Here is a 15,111-nt window from a genome sequence, read left to right on the forward strand (position 1 = left end):
AAAATTTCTTCCAAATCTTGCATAGTTAACATGCTTTTTTTCTGCTTAAGTATGAAGATTTTTATTCTGCACATTTTTCCCTTCAAAAAGTAACAAGGCAATGTACTTACTACTTTAAAAACACCTACTTCTTTCCACTCAAATCCATTCTCTATTTCCTTTCCGGCACACACACTGGTTTAGTGTCTTTGAAAAACTCCATTTCCCCCAACCTGAAACCTGCAGACTCATACAAGACTCTCCATTATCTCATTTGGCAATGACTGTCACAGTTACTTTACATTTTTTGGAGAAATTCCAAATTAATTGAAGATGTAACTAAAGATGTACAAAGGTGCATGCCCTCTTCAGGCTCCTCTACCAAGAATAGCTGTAAAGTTTTATTTAAATAAAAATTTTAATTACAAATACCCACAGCTTAGGACATAAAAAGAAATGTGCCAAGCATTACAGCATGCGAACCCTCACGATGACATTGTAGTACTTTTGGGTCAGATGGCAATTAAGGGGTTGAAAATATGAACAGCCAGTGCTCTTGCTTCTGGACAAATTGGTCATGTCAATATGAAATTATCTACATGGGCTATTTTACATTGATACGAAAGTAGAAAAGCATCCACGTTACTTTCCATACCAATATGAGAACACTGTGGAAAAGGAAGATGCAGAAGGCCCTGAGAGGTAACTCGGTAGCTGAGAATTCAGATTTCAATGTAAACAGTCAAGTTTTCTGGCATAGACCTGCCTGACTTGAACTGTTCTGGAGGAAGCTAAGACACTAGAATAGGCCATAAGGAAGTTTTATAGTGGCTAAGCTGTCTCAGCTGCTGGACAAAGGGTTATTGTTTCCTCATTCAGAAAGGACTCTGTCCCAGCTGGAAACAAAGCTAGCGAGACCCACTTCCATTTCATTTCATCTAAAAGCAAAAGACCTCCAGCAACAGCACATCTGTACATTTAATCCTGCCTAGAGAGCAGGGTTGTAAGAGCAGTTCCAGAATACACTCTTTGATCGTTTTGGAAGAGAATTAGTGTGTTGCTGCTGTAGAGGTTTCATTCTTCTCTACTGGGAGTTTTTCCTTCAAAAAGAAAGCAAGTCTCCTTGTACAAAAGGTCCATGATAAAAATAAAAGGTAGATTCACAGAGCTAGCATGATCATACAGCAATGGAAAGGAAAGTCTATTGGGATGAGAACAAAAACTTAGTGAACTAGGCAATTACACAGTATTTTATACAGCTCTGTAACACAAAGCCCCTCTATGAAAATGGGAGAGTAGCCTTAGGAGATTTCCTAAACTACATACAACTACTTCAGTTTAAAAGGTTTTCTATTTAAAGCCTTTTCAGTGGTACACAGGAGATTCCCTAACACCCTCTAGCATTCCTATTTTGAGAGCTGCCCTGGGTTACTCCAGGACTGAGAACAAAACTTTTCAACTGTGTGAAGGCAACCTCAATTAGTGCCATTTCTCCCTGCTTCTAAAGTGGACTACCTGCCCCTTTCCCCTTCCTGACACTCACAGCACTGTCCTTGGGACTGGTGAGTCCCACAGACAGAAATAGGCTTCCAAGCTCCTCTGGGTCCCTTCCTCTGAACTTGTCTACTCTTCATCTTTCACATCTTTGGGCAGAAACCCTGTATGCTTTCAAGTCCCATGGCAAAATACAGACACATGACTGGACTCAGAGAGAGCAAGGGGAAAGCCTGCAGGATATGCAGTAGCCCTTGTGAATGGCAAAGCTACGAATCACTTAACGCACATTTTTAGCTTTAGTTTGTTTGTTGGTTTTTCTTAACTCCATACTAAATCATGGCATTTTTTTCTCAAATAGATTAACTAACAAACAAGAAATAAATTTATAATATATGTAGAATCATAACTATAGGTTTTATTAATAAATGGATTGGGTTTTATGCTGTAACATGCAAAATATCTCTCTGGTTCCCTCTGACAAAGGGTAATCCAAATGATGGGCCTAGCCAGCTGCAGACTGAGTCTCTCCTCCTTGGGCTTCACAAAGATGCAATGATTATAGTTCTAATGACAGCCATAAAAAGTTTCCTGCACCAGCCCCAGAAAGCAGGGACAGCCAGGACTACAGAAAAAAAATGCATCTTGGACTTCCTGGTGGCCCCGGCTCCTCAGGGCTGGACCTGATTCGTCCTAGTCTGCATTTGCTCCATTCCCTGGCACACAAGGAGGGACACAACACACTCTGCAGTTTTGCTCAGGAGATGGCCTTGTCCTTCCCAACTATCCTTCCCAGTGGTGGGTGACTCTCCCTAAGGCCTTGCAGAAGTGCTTCCAGCCCCTGGCACAGCAGCTACAGAGGCTGTGTAGACTCTCTTGTTGCAAAACCCATTACATCTGGTCCTTTAGACCCGACTCACAGCACCCAGCAGCTCCAACCCTCTGTGCCCAGCCCAGCCCAGCACCAGGTTGCCAGTGCATCTGAAACCCGTACCACCACCCACGGCTGCTGGCTCTGGCTTCCATGTGTATACACAACAAGACATACTGTTGAAAGGGAACCTTACACAACCTGAAGTGAACGGATTGTAAATCACTGTTTTCAGAGCAAGAAAAGCTTCTGTACCTGGCATTTTTTTTCCAAGAGAGCAGTTTCACAGGTCCAGAGGTCAAGCAGCACAGCACATTGATCCACAGAGGCATGTGCCCAGCCAAGGATGTTGCTGCCACTGAATTGCTCACAAGTTACATTGCCTAAGACAAAAAAATTAAGTAGAAAACAAGCAGATGCCGGCATCAGAGGGATTTCCACATGCCTAGAGTCCCAGGGCTTGTCATAATTCTTTTTATTTATAGCACAGGGTTGTGGTTTTTGCTTGGCAGGGAAACCTAGGCCAGGAAAAGATTTCAAGTCCCATAAGCTTTGGAGGGCCCCAGAGTATTCTGCAAGGCAAAAAACAAGCGCAGCAGGTATTGGGTTTAAAAATATCTCTTCCATCATCTTTTTAACAAATATTCCTTGAGATAAAGGGCAATGGCTGGAGTTCAAAAGACCCACATCAAGGGATAAAGCCAGAGAAAGCACAAGAAAACTAAGGGAGGAAAGTGAAGAGAAGCTTAATTTTTCACAGCACCAAATCATGTTGGGATCGTCTTCACCTCCTCACCTTCACTCTCAGATCAAAGAAACGCGGCACGAACTACTCAAAGATAAATTTTACAAAGAGATATAGCAGGGCAGAGTGCACACCCAGGGGAGGGCTTTCTTTTCAGATGGCTTGCTATTAGAAAAGTCAGTCTTCATAATTTAAAAATGACTGTGAAGGAAGGAAAAAAATCAGTACAAATGTTTCTACAGCAGCAGCCCATGAGAAATCGTTGAAGAAATCATGCTTTTGGTTTCTTGGTTGTGATACAATCTAAATTAGAGCTAATTTTGACGATAAATGATAAATCGAGTAGAGTGAATCTGAAATGTTTAGAGCTGCAGAGTTAAAAATCAGCCATGGAGTAAATAGAAGAGGCTTCAGCAGCTACTCCTCAGGTCCAGACTTTAAGTGTCTTATTTTTCAAAAGCTGAACAAGAGCGTCATTTGAAGTCCATGATCATTGAAGAAGTCAGCATTAAAAGTGTTTATGTCCATGGCACACAGAAAGAGACCATAATAAGAAGGAGCATAAGGAGCTAGCACAGGTTCTACATGACCAGTCCTCAGGTGTACTGTGTGATGGTGATAATGAACTGACATGTAAACACAGGAACTGCTACACCAGCCAGAGTACCTTACCTCATTCAGTAGTCTGCCTCCTGTCATGATAGAATCACAGAATGGTTGAGGTTGGAAGGGACCTCTGGAGGTCACCCAGCCCAACCCCCTGCTCCCAAACAGGGTCACCTAGGGTGGGTTGCCCAGGGCTGTCCAGTCAGGTTTTGAATATCTCCACAGATGAACACTCCACAACCTCTGTGGGCAACCTGTGCCAGCGTTTGACCACCCTCACAGTAAAAATGTGTTTTTTTCTGTTCAGATGGAATTTCATGTGTTTCAGTTTGTGCCCATTGCCTCTGGTCCTGTCAGTGGGGACTGCTGAGGAGTCCGGCTCCCCCTTCTTCATTCTCTCACACCAGGTATTTATACACACTGATTAGATCCCTCCTGAGCCTTCTCCAGGCAGAACAGTCTCAGCTCTCTCAGCCTCTCCTCATATGAAAGATGCTCCAGAAAAAGGTCTGCAATGAGGACCTTTAGGTGATTTCAAAGCAGCCCCTAGCAGGCATTTAGGCATTCACAGGTTTGTAAAGGTTTTTCGTCATCTTAATCCTCAGCTCTGCCCTGCATTCTCTGTCAGAACATTCAATTTTAGGGACACATATTAAAACATCAGACCATTATCCTATCAATACAGAACGTAATTCCAGTGATTTAAGAGGTATTTTGTGCATTTCTCTGAATATCATAGGTCTTTGTGGCATTTATTCACTATTTTCTAATGGCCCTCCCCCCATACTTTCTACAATTACAAGCTTCTTCCTCCTCACTGTTCTAGAAGTACAGCTGCTCTTTTTAGAAATCTGTAGTACAGTCTGCCTCAACTCAGCTCTTATTCTAAAAAAAAAAAAAAAAAAAAAAAGGCAGGAGGAAAAAAGGAAGTCAAATATTTTGCAGCTTCTTATTTACAACTGAGAAGAGTTTAGAAGTGGTGGGAGGTAAATTTAGTTCTGCAGAAAAGCAATCCAATACATTAATTAAAAGACATTCAGAAACAATTAACATTTTTCTTTTCTGACTCTCTCTCTGTGCCTTGAAGATGTGCTTGCTCATTATATTACTTAACTACATCAGTAAATGTCCCTTCTATGTTATTTTTCCCTCCAGGATGACTTTGATGTCTATGACCCTGAATAAGTGCAAAACTGTGATATTAACAACATCTGACAAGCGACTCCACGTGCTCAGTAAGGTCTTTGTAACATACTCATCACTTAGCTAACTAGGAGGATAAAGAAAGATCCCAAAATTCCAGTCAGCACTTGGTCTTGCAGAAGTACAGCAACACTCAAGACATCATAGGATCAGCCTACCTTGAAAACAGCAAACCAAATTACCACAGGTCTTTTGGACCTGTAGATATCTTACTTTTATCTTTCTCAATGTACTGGCTGGCCACAAGCAGCATCTGGTTCTCAAACTCTTTCAGGCCCTCTAAAGCCACATCATATATTATGGAAACCCCTCGCTGGTCCTGTGTGTGAATATATCCATCTTTGCTAGCGTGAAAGTCATCATGGTTTTCCACCTCTGCAAATTCCATGAACTGAGCGCTGTGGACCTATGCCATGAAAAAGAGAGACAGAGAAACAAGCAGTCAGCTCTGCAAGGATTGCAATTCTGTATAATCAACATACCTAAGGGTGCACCTGGCCTAGGGACATGGTATTTTGTCACTAGCAAAGAGCAATAAAATAAAATATTGCCAAAGTATTATTTTTCACAGGTAACACCTACACTGTGGCTTCATTTATACTATCATGGAATAAGACAAGCTGCACGAAATTTCTGTCGTGCCTAGTTTTTCCTTCAGGCATATAAATCCACAAAAAGCACCAAGAAGGCATCAAAACGAGAAGATTAGCACTTGAACTAAGGTATGATTTTTTTCCCTTTTTCTAATTTAGCTCAGACTTGGCAAAAAGTGTCTGAAATTCTGATATTCGAATATGAAGTCAACATTTTTTAAAGCCTTCTTGGGTAAGTTACGCTTGCAAGATTTGGAGATAAGCTCACACACACAAAGACTTTAGCACTAATTAAAAGGAACGCCCATTGACTGATGTCCCAAATTGCTGTGACATCAGCACTTGTTCAACAGAACAGTTTAACAATGACCTTACTTTTCTAAAAAAACATCAACGTCTTTAAAAGAGAATCATCTACCTTGGCAGTGAGTCACTAGTTAGCTTGGTAACACCCCAGGCAAGAATCCAGTACTGCAGTCAGCAGAAGTGGCGTTTGCTTTCAAAATATTCTGTTTCTTGACTAGGAGAGCCACAAAGGGAATTACATACATCTGTCTCTAGGTGTATAATTAGAGAAGTTAATCTCCCAGTGTAAATAAACACTTGGTATAGGGGTATAGCCATAGAAACCTTTAAAAGTGGTTCTTGTAAGAAGCTAGCAAGCAAATGCAAGCTCCTCGTTTTCTACTGCTTGTTTTTACTGTTTCCTGGAATGTAATGCACCTTTGTTCTCACTTCAGTGCCAAATAATGATGCACAGTGTATTGGGACTTCCTACTTTCACTGGCTCTCCTAACATCTTCCTTTACAAGATCCCCAATGCTACCCAAACTTTACCTGCTAGCACCTGGATGTCTCTCATTCTATTAAAAGAAAGGATGGAGGAAAGGAAAAAGTATTCGCTTTAGTCATGGAAATCTTAGTCAAATTTAAACGCACTGGGAAGAACAGCTTGCCAGCTTCACAGATCTGTGCTGGATCAGAATTCATTCTTTACCACAAAGTTAATGAGGCAGCCCTGCAAAATATACGCCTAATTTGAACATAACGGTGGATCAGCCTGGTCAGATTCCTCTCCTTTTTCTGACACGGTGTTCTGCACTCTCTGTTCTTTCCTTATTCTTCTGAACAGACTATTTATTTCACCGTTCTTAGTGATGAGGTACAGAATTTGCTAAAGGTTAAATCAAAGCCCTTTATAGAAGAATTAAATTCAACTTGATTTAGATAAATAACGGAGCAAATACTGGGCTGACTTCACCATAGCAGGTAGTAGGGGCTTTTAGTTGTTTCTAAACATCCTTATGGAGAACATTCATTGAAATATCTCCACTTCCTTGATTTTTTTCCTGTGATTTCTGCTCTGTCCCACTCCTAAAAATCTCAGTCAAGACTACTGCGTTCTGCAGAAGGGGCATGTGACTACAAAATTGAAGAGTTCTTACAAAACAAAACCAAAATGAAATGAAGACTTTCTCCCTGTCCTGTTTGGTTTGGGAGTCATATTTTAAAGAGACTACCCAAGCCTTCTAAATACTACTTATGCCTATAAAAAACATTAATACCCAGTTATATGTCTATAGCAACAAATCAAGTAACCGGATATTTATGTGCGGTGTTTTTTGCCTGCAGATTTTGGCTTTCCTCCTCTAGCTCTGGGGCTTAACAAATCCCTTTTGGGTTATAAAGCAACACTTATGCACCTACATATATTTTATCTACTTTCTTCCAAGCTGAATCTCAACAGGGGACAGAAAAGAGTTTTAATTTAATGTAATGCATTGTTTTGCAGGGCCTTCTGTCATTGAAACTCATGCCTCTGATGCTCTCCATCCCAAGCAGTCTGCTAGGGAGGGTGCAATACTGTCTCAGAATCTCGGTTTCAGATAGCTCACAGCTTACAATGTGGAGGGATTCATAACACAGGTCTGCCTCCAATTTTTGGGCATAGATTAGATGCTAGAAGTATTTTAGAAACAATGTGATATGCTTTGGGTTTATAGCACATGGCAGAGAGTATGTTAGATAGGTCTAAATTAGTTTGCCAGTAAAATGGTTCTACTATTGTTTCCGTTCTTGAGAGACAGTCTGTGCAGTACATTAAAAAAAAACCCAAAACAAAACAACAACAACAACAAAAACACATCAGAAACTGTTGTTAAGGAAATACTGTTGCCCCTGCTTCTAAATTTGTTGCTAATTAAACTGTGATAGGATTAGTAAATATTTATCTAAGCTTTAGTCGAAGTTCAAGCATATATATCCGTATCATATGTATTAGTTTAGGGGAAAGAGAAGCTGCTGTGAAATAATGTCTCTCTCATTGCTAGGAGCTCTCTGAAGTATTTCACAGCTAATCTCCAGATCAGAGAGTGCTTAGATGGAAGGTCAGGACTGATCTTTGCATCGTTTCTTCTATGACAGAAAAAAAGGGAATGAAAATAAATTTATATTATGCAGAGTTCAGAAGGAGCGTTTGTCACAACGCCTGCTTCCTGGAAAACTGACACCTCCCATTGCAAAACACAAGTTTTTAAATTACTTTTTCTGACTTGAAAATTGGAAGATACTAGACCACCCAGTTCAACATTTCTTAAGTGGAAAATCACAGTTTTCTAGTTCTAAGTAGCTTTTCATTTAGGAATTTTAATTTATTAGATTTTTAAAGGATAAATGTGGCCATATTAGAAATAAAACTAAAGATACCTTAAAAATATCATCAACTCTATGTCCTCCCCACACACTTTATTTTCAAAGAGGTTTAGATTTTTTTATGTTTAGGGACATGAAGGTTTTTTTCTGGTTTGGTTTTTTTTTTTTGGAGGGGGGAGGGTTGACATAAGCAATAAATGGGGACAGGAAGCCTACTTCTTTTTTGGTTCTAGCCACAATTCTTCCATGAAGTGGCTTGTGGGTTTGATTCTGTGTGTTTCTACAGCAAAAAACAAACAAACAAGTTTTCAGTAAATGAGAAATAAATGTGAGCTCACAATGTTGAAAAAACTCCTATTAAAATGTTATTGTGCTTCTTTAGGCTTTCTACATGAGAACTTTGGGATGAGTGTTAGGTAGCAGAGCTGCAAGGAAATTCTACAGCTCGAAAGACAAAATACTATATCACATCTAACTACTAACATCAGCATGATATATTGATTCTATTCAGTGTATTTTACAGAAGCATTGGGGAAACCAAAGTTTGATAAGCCTTAGGAATTTAATTCGAATTATTATTTTTCCCATCTGTGAAGCTAAGCGTACTAATTATATCACTTCAGCCACATGCCCTCATTCAAGGTTAAAAACATTAAGTCCTAAACTCTACCTAGATCTAAATAATACATTTTAGAAGTCATTAGGAGTTACTTAAACAAGCATATCCATAAATTGCAAAATGTCTCATATTTGTCAGGAACATCTACTCTGTGTGATAAACCCAGACTTACAAAGGTCCTAGTTTAAGCACAGCCAGCAGCACTGGTCTAAGTAAATGTTTATCTGGCAGGCAGTATTGACATGATACTTCTATGTGCCTGAAGTTTTTCAGAGGTTTGCTACAGACTGCTGGTAGATACAGGTATTTAGTCTGTTAAGGTGAGACATGTGATTCTGAATCCCTCAGACGATTCAGCAATTGATCGCAACATAGCTTGCATGGAAGAGAGAACTGGATTAGGCACTCCTGTTGAAGCACGCGTTTTGGAAGACTAAAGGCTGGGTGGTAGCTCACCTTGTAGTCAGCTGGCGTGTAGTGAATATACGGCTGTGAACTCAGGCCGCCAAAGCCACCAGTGCCTCCTCTGGCAGCACTGACCCAGGAGGTGTCTTCTGCACTGGGAATTAGGCAACCAGCCTTGAAGGAGAGGCCAGCAGTACTGATGGTCAGGCTTCTCTCCACGGACCTGAAGTAGTTAAAGATTCCCAGGCACACTTGCTGAAACAAACTGGAGCAAACACACAGTTGCATTTTCAATTCGGTGACAGCACCCCTCTTAAAAAAATTAACTCTGATCTCTGCAGATTTTATGTTGAATTTTTTTACCTTTAGCTCCCGGAGCCTCAGGTGACGTAAGAAAAGAAGGGACGAGTAGGCTCCTCTCCTCACCACGTGCTCCCTGTGGGCAGTCGCAGTGCCCTCTTCTAATCCTAGCAGCAAGCTGCCCATATAACTATACTTTTTTCCAGACAGGAAAAGTGTAATTATATTTTTTGCTACTCAAGGAGATTTCTAAACCTTTCTAAAAGACAGTTTTGCTATGTCTGTTGTCTAAGAGAAGGCTGCTGCTGCCTACAGGACTGACTGTCATGGAAACCTGCGGTATGGAATGGCACTATTGCTTCTGTCAGAGAAACAGCAGGTTGATATCATTTTTCTTCCTTTTTTCAGGTTTTATTAAATATATACATACATATATATATACACATATCAACAAAAAATTTTTTACCCTCTTTCATTCTTCTTTCTGAAGGATGCCGGACTCTTACCGGAGCTGACATTTCCTACATCGTCCCCACTGTGAGCTGCAGCTGTGTTATTATCATCCTTGGTAGTTAGTTCCTAGTTCCAACACACATGGTTAAAAATTGGTGTGGTAAGTATGCATATGATTCTTATTTGACAGCTTTATGCATAGGCTTTATCATAACAAAAGGAAAAGAAAAGAAAGGAAGTGCCATACTGGATGAAATTCATAATCCAGCCAGCAGTGAAATTATCATGGCATATAACTCCACAATATTTTATTGCTTTCCAGTCCTTAGTGTTTTATCCTTATGAAGTCCCTGGGCTGTCTGAAAGAGCTATCCCCTTTCCAAAGACAAGATTGCAGCAAGGGACAGATGGAGGAACTTTTCCAAAGAAATTCAGAACATGTTTTATCAAAACCTCGACCCAGCTATGGCTAGTGACATTTCTGACCTCCTAGTCCATCCTTTTTCCTCCTGTCATAAAAGAAAAAAATGATTTCTGGGCTCCAGCAGATCATAGGCTGAGCATGGGGCAAAATCATAGCAACATGGCAACAAAGAAGTAACATCAGACTAGGCTGTAGAGAAGTTTTACTGTGATGTATACACAACACGCCCAAAACAAGCATATATTAAAATATATTAAATGCTCTAGCTAACGTTCTGTAAAATTAAATTCAGTACTTGGGTTTTTCTCTCACTCCTTTCCAGCACACTCAAGAATGTGCTACAAAGAGTAGCAGAAGAGCAGCAAGCAGGAAAACAGCTATGCCTGCCTTGTTATCAACTCCACCAAGGCCTTCTCACATGCTTCAGGAGTTACTCCACTAACATCAGTGAAATTAGACTGGCATTACTACCAGTGTAAATGAGAAGATCACTGTGAGTCACACAGTATTTATTAATTGTGGAGCATTATGGACAGTGATTTACTAGGCACTATCCAATTACTTTCCTCAGACTTACTTATATATCAAGTATATAAGAAAAATTTGTCCTCTTAACCCACTTCTCTGTCCCAATTTATTTTACCAATTTATTTGAACTTAGATGGCATAAGTTGGAATTCTTTTCAGTGTGTTAAGAGTTTTATAGCATTGATTTTGGCATTGTTTTTTCTGATTAGAGAAAATCCCATTAATGTCTCTCCACAAACTGGTGCTTGTCAAATTTATCCTGCTCAACATGAGACATCCTAACAAAGATACTCACAGAAGTGACACAGGTAAACTCAGGACTACGTTGTCTGTTCTATGAATTTGCAAGTTGACATGAATATTTTGTCTCCAAAAATTCCTTCAAGCCAAACAAATCTTGATGTCAAACTGTCAAACAACGGATTCTTTACATAATCTTCGCAATGATAGATTATCTGTTAACTGATTTCTCTATCCTTACTAAGCATGATCATCCTCACTCATCCTGTCCTCATTGACTCCAAAGGTCTAATTTCTTAAACTTTAGAAAAACTAGGTCCTTCAGTCACTATTACTTAAAATAATGTAAGGTCAAATAGAATTAAAGTATATTTTCCTGAACCAACAGCATTAATTGTACATATCTATTAAGTGTCATAATAAGTATATGGACTAAGCATGGGATGAAGCATTTACACTTAAATTTTCCACTTTAAAAAGATACAGACAATGCTGTCTGAAAAATGCCAGTAAAATGAGGAAAAAAGGGTAGCAGCTGAATTTTTATTTTAAAAACACTGAGACGTGGACAGCACTTTTTTGTGAAGGATCTAATTGTAGCTTTGCTATACCATCATGACTAGACTGTTTCAAAATTAGGTTTTTAATTAACCTAATGCTGCTGAGATCAGTCATGTGCCTTGCATCGCCCCCAAACAGGTACTCTTTCCCAGCCCGGTCGTGGACTCAGTCCACTTGACAGAAGATGTACAGTGCAATGATGTTTTCTTTCTTTTTTTTTCACTAATCATCACATAGCTTGCATGAGGCAACCCAATGGCTTTTTTTTTTCCCCCCCCTGAATTTTTCATCAAGTAATCAAATATTTCCTGGTCAGGGTCAGCCTGAGGTGGGAAGCAACTCTATGTTTTTATATGTGAGAGCTTTTCCTGACAGAAAAATGCGGGTTTATTTTTGAACATGGAGTTGGTATCAGGCTTGGGGCTGATTAATCAGCAGGAAAGAGGGAATGGGGAAAGACTAAATGCTGTCGCTCTCCCTCTGTTCCCTTTCCCCTGCTCCTTTATCACTCGCTGCCCTGCTTGGTCCTGGCCAAGAGCAGGGGTGCAAGAGCTTCTCATTAACATTGGGGCTGCATCCAGCCCCAGTAGCTGAGACCTTTCCTCTTTAAAAAACAACAGCAAAGCAAGGAGATTGTTCAGTTCCTTCTTAACTTGCCACCAGGGCCCACTGGTGCGGGCGGGCAGGCACGGGTAAGAGCGAGCCAAAGGAAGCACTGGGCCGCGGATACAGGAACTTCTGAGATGTAACAGTTCTGTGAGTAATGCTTTCATACTTGTCAAAGCAGCAGCTGTGAACAACTTCTGAGTCAGAAGGACAATAAAGAACTAGGGAATCAAAGTCCATCTTCATCAAAGGGATACTTTCAAATTCAGAGGATTAGTCACAGAGCTCGCCAGGGAAGGCATGGCACAGTTACTACAAATTCCCCAGATACCAGAGAGGTGGGTCCTACTCCTCATTCACTACCCTGACAGTTAGGCCAATTGTGGGTTTTTTCCCCCTCTTCCAAACTTGATGATCTCTCTCAGCTTCTGAGCCTCCGTGAGGCCGTGCCCAAAAACACCACTTCCTCCCCAGGAGGAGGAACTTGCTATCATGCCCGCCCCTGCACAAAGCAGGCATCTTCTGTCAGGTTCACAGGTGCTCAGCTGCTGGATGGCCCCCAGCAACGAAGACATCCCGCCATCCTTCCTCCCCTCTCCTGCATACACACCTGCTAACCCATTCCCTAATACCACACTCTCTAGTAAATACTAGGGCACACTTCTATTTCTTGAGGCCAGATTCACACCCCAGATCTGCTACAGGCATGTATGTATGTTATTTTTCGATAGGTGCAATCTCACACTGCTTGTGCTATGACTGGACCGGTGGCTACGCAGCAGCTAGTGAGCCCCAAGGAGGAGAGGACATCATGTATGCGGCCTTGGCATGTGACCGCACATTGCAGCTGGGCAGGTCCTGCTTAGCAGCAGTAGCACGAGACTGAATTTTGAAAAAGGGGAATGTTGGTGTCCAAACAGACACCTGTTAGAGGAGCCCTCTATCAGAGCTGACAAACGCCTGCTAGACATGTTAATTGACCTTTATTCATCATTTCCCCTTCTAAGTACCTGGTGGAGCTCAGTGCAGGCATAGATCTCCTTCCAGACGCGATCGTAGCTCTGCTGCCCTGAGGCACGAGGAGAAGCCGCAGAACTTGACGGCGCAGGATGTGGTTCGAACACCGCTGCTGCGTGTTCCCGGAGAGCCTCCATCACCCTCTCTTATGTCTGAGACCTTATTTCAAACCACATCAAATACAGACAAAAGATTCACAAGGCAAATGAGTCAGCGTGCCGGCCCCCATCCCGCAGTGAGTCAGGGTCAATTCAGAGCATCTAGTGAGGGAGCCTCTGCAGCACCGCTCCTTACTGCTTCTCCTTTATTTGGGAAAGTTTTCTGCTGTCCCCTCTCCAAGGTGAAAATGTAGAAACAGGTTTGCCTGTCACAGCACATGGAGGGAATGCACCGGATAAGAAAGAATACAAAAGCACTTTTTTCTAACTGAGATTTATGGAGGGGAGGGACTACTGGGTAATCCCCTCTCTCCTTTCCTGTTAACCCCTCACACTTAAGGAGGTGTACATGTTTCTTGACCAAAACCAAACATATCGTATATATTTGGTGAGCAAGCCATTATGGAAAAAAGGAGAATGATCTTTTATTCATTGTCTCAGTGAGCTGCAAAGCCATTTTTACTTTCGTTAGTGGTGATGATGGCTTTTACCCAAGCTTTCCAGAAAAATTACATACTGTGGCAAGATTTGAAAGAATGTTTCCTTTGTGAAATATCTGGCATGGGGAAAAGGTCTGAAAACAGATATCACAAAAGAAAGCTTATTTCAGTCCTAAATTAAAAAAAAAAAAAGACCATAAATGGCTAATCTTTCTTAGAAAGAGTATCATCAAAATCAAATCCATTCAGTTATTTAAAATATTGTAAAGCCAACTTCAGCTGCAAAGTCTACACATCCACTTTCTGATTTCTGCAATTTAAAAAGAGTTCTCTCTCAAATGTTTTGTAAGACCCACAAAAGTAAATAATCAATGTTAAATGGGAACCAGGGAAACTAAATATATACAGAGTACTGCCAAAAAACAGGTTAAACAAAATTAGAAGTAGCACAAAAGTAATTTTTAAAAACCACATCTAATCTTGCAGGATTTTTTTTAATTGCCACTTGTATCAGAAGTATAATTTGAAAAACATGGTCATGCTTTAGCAATTATTGGCATCACTAAAATTCTTTTGACATGAACTCTAGCAAAGCAGTGATAGGAATTCTAAAGGGATTAAGACCAGGAGTTTTATAGGACTCTTCTTTATCATCTGTTTTGAACAAAGATGCTGAAAAGTCAAAACAAACGGAACCTTGCTTAACGCAGGAGGAAAAAAAAAAATAATCATTAAAGGGGGGGGGGGGCAGGGGAGCAAGCAGCCTTTAATAAAAATGTAAATTAAAAATCAAACCCTATGGAAGTTATTTTTCCGTTCATTTCCCAAGCATTTCCTTCATTCACTTTCTTACTGGTTGGGAGTCAACAACTTCTGATCTGTTACTGCTTCTCTACTTAACACGGTCACCATCTGGTGTTTCACTGTCAAGCACCTTTGTTCCCTTAGAGTTATATTTATTTTTAGGCTGGTTAGACACTGAAACACAAAATCAGAAGTCAGGCAGTGGGAAGAGGCTTGGGGAAGGTGAGCAGGGTGGGAAGCCAGGAGCCTCCATTTTCCCTTTCCCAAGCCACAGGGTAGTTTTCTTCAGCACAACCTTAACATCCTCCTGCCTTCAGCCCAACAGAAGCTGCTTTCGAAGGCTCCCCGTTGCCATTTCATTGAGATCGGCTTCAGGTGTAGGCAAAGCAAGTAGCTGCCTAAAAAGGATACAG

At 40.8% G+C, this 15,111-nt stretch overlaps 1 protein-coding gene across 1 annotated transcript in view; it reads right to left on the reverse strand.

Annotated features, from left to right (window-relative positions):
* CCDC162 (coiled-coil domain containing 162) overlaps positions 1 to 13,433 on the reverse strand; it is a 40,159-nt gene extending 26,726 nt beyond the window's left edge. Inside the window, 5 exon segments of the mRNA XM_087776386.1 lie at positions 2,600 to 2,696; positions 5,084 to 5,304; positions 9,219 to 9,432; positions 9,934 to 10,046; positions 13,290 to 13,433. Coding sequence (XP_087632512.1) covers positions 2,600 to 2,696; positions 5,084 to 5,304; positions 9,219 to 9,432; positions 9,934 to 10,046; positions 13,290 to 13,433 — 789 coding nt within the window.
* Between the last annotated feature and the right edge of the window lie 1,678 nt (positions 13,434 to 15,111).

Source organism: Nipponia nippon, unplaced genomic scaffold, assembly GCF_047370975.1.
Source record: "Nipponia nippon isolate SJK-2023a ecotype South Korea unplaced genomic scaffold, ASM4737097v1 scaffold_4, whole genome shotgun sequence".
Classification (NCBI taxonomy): domain Eukaryota; kingdom Metazoa; phylum Chordata; class Aves; order Pelecaniformes; family Threskiornithidae; genus Nipponia; species Nipponia nippon.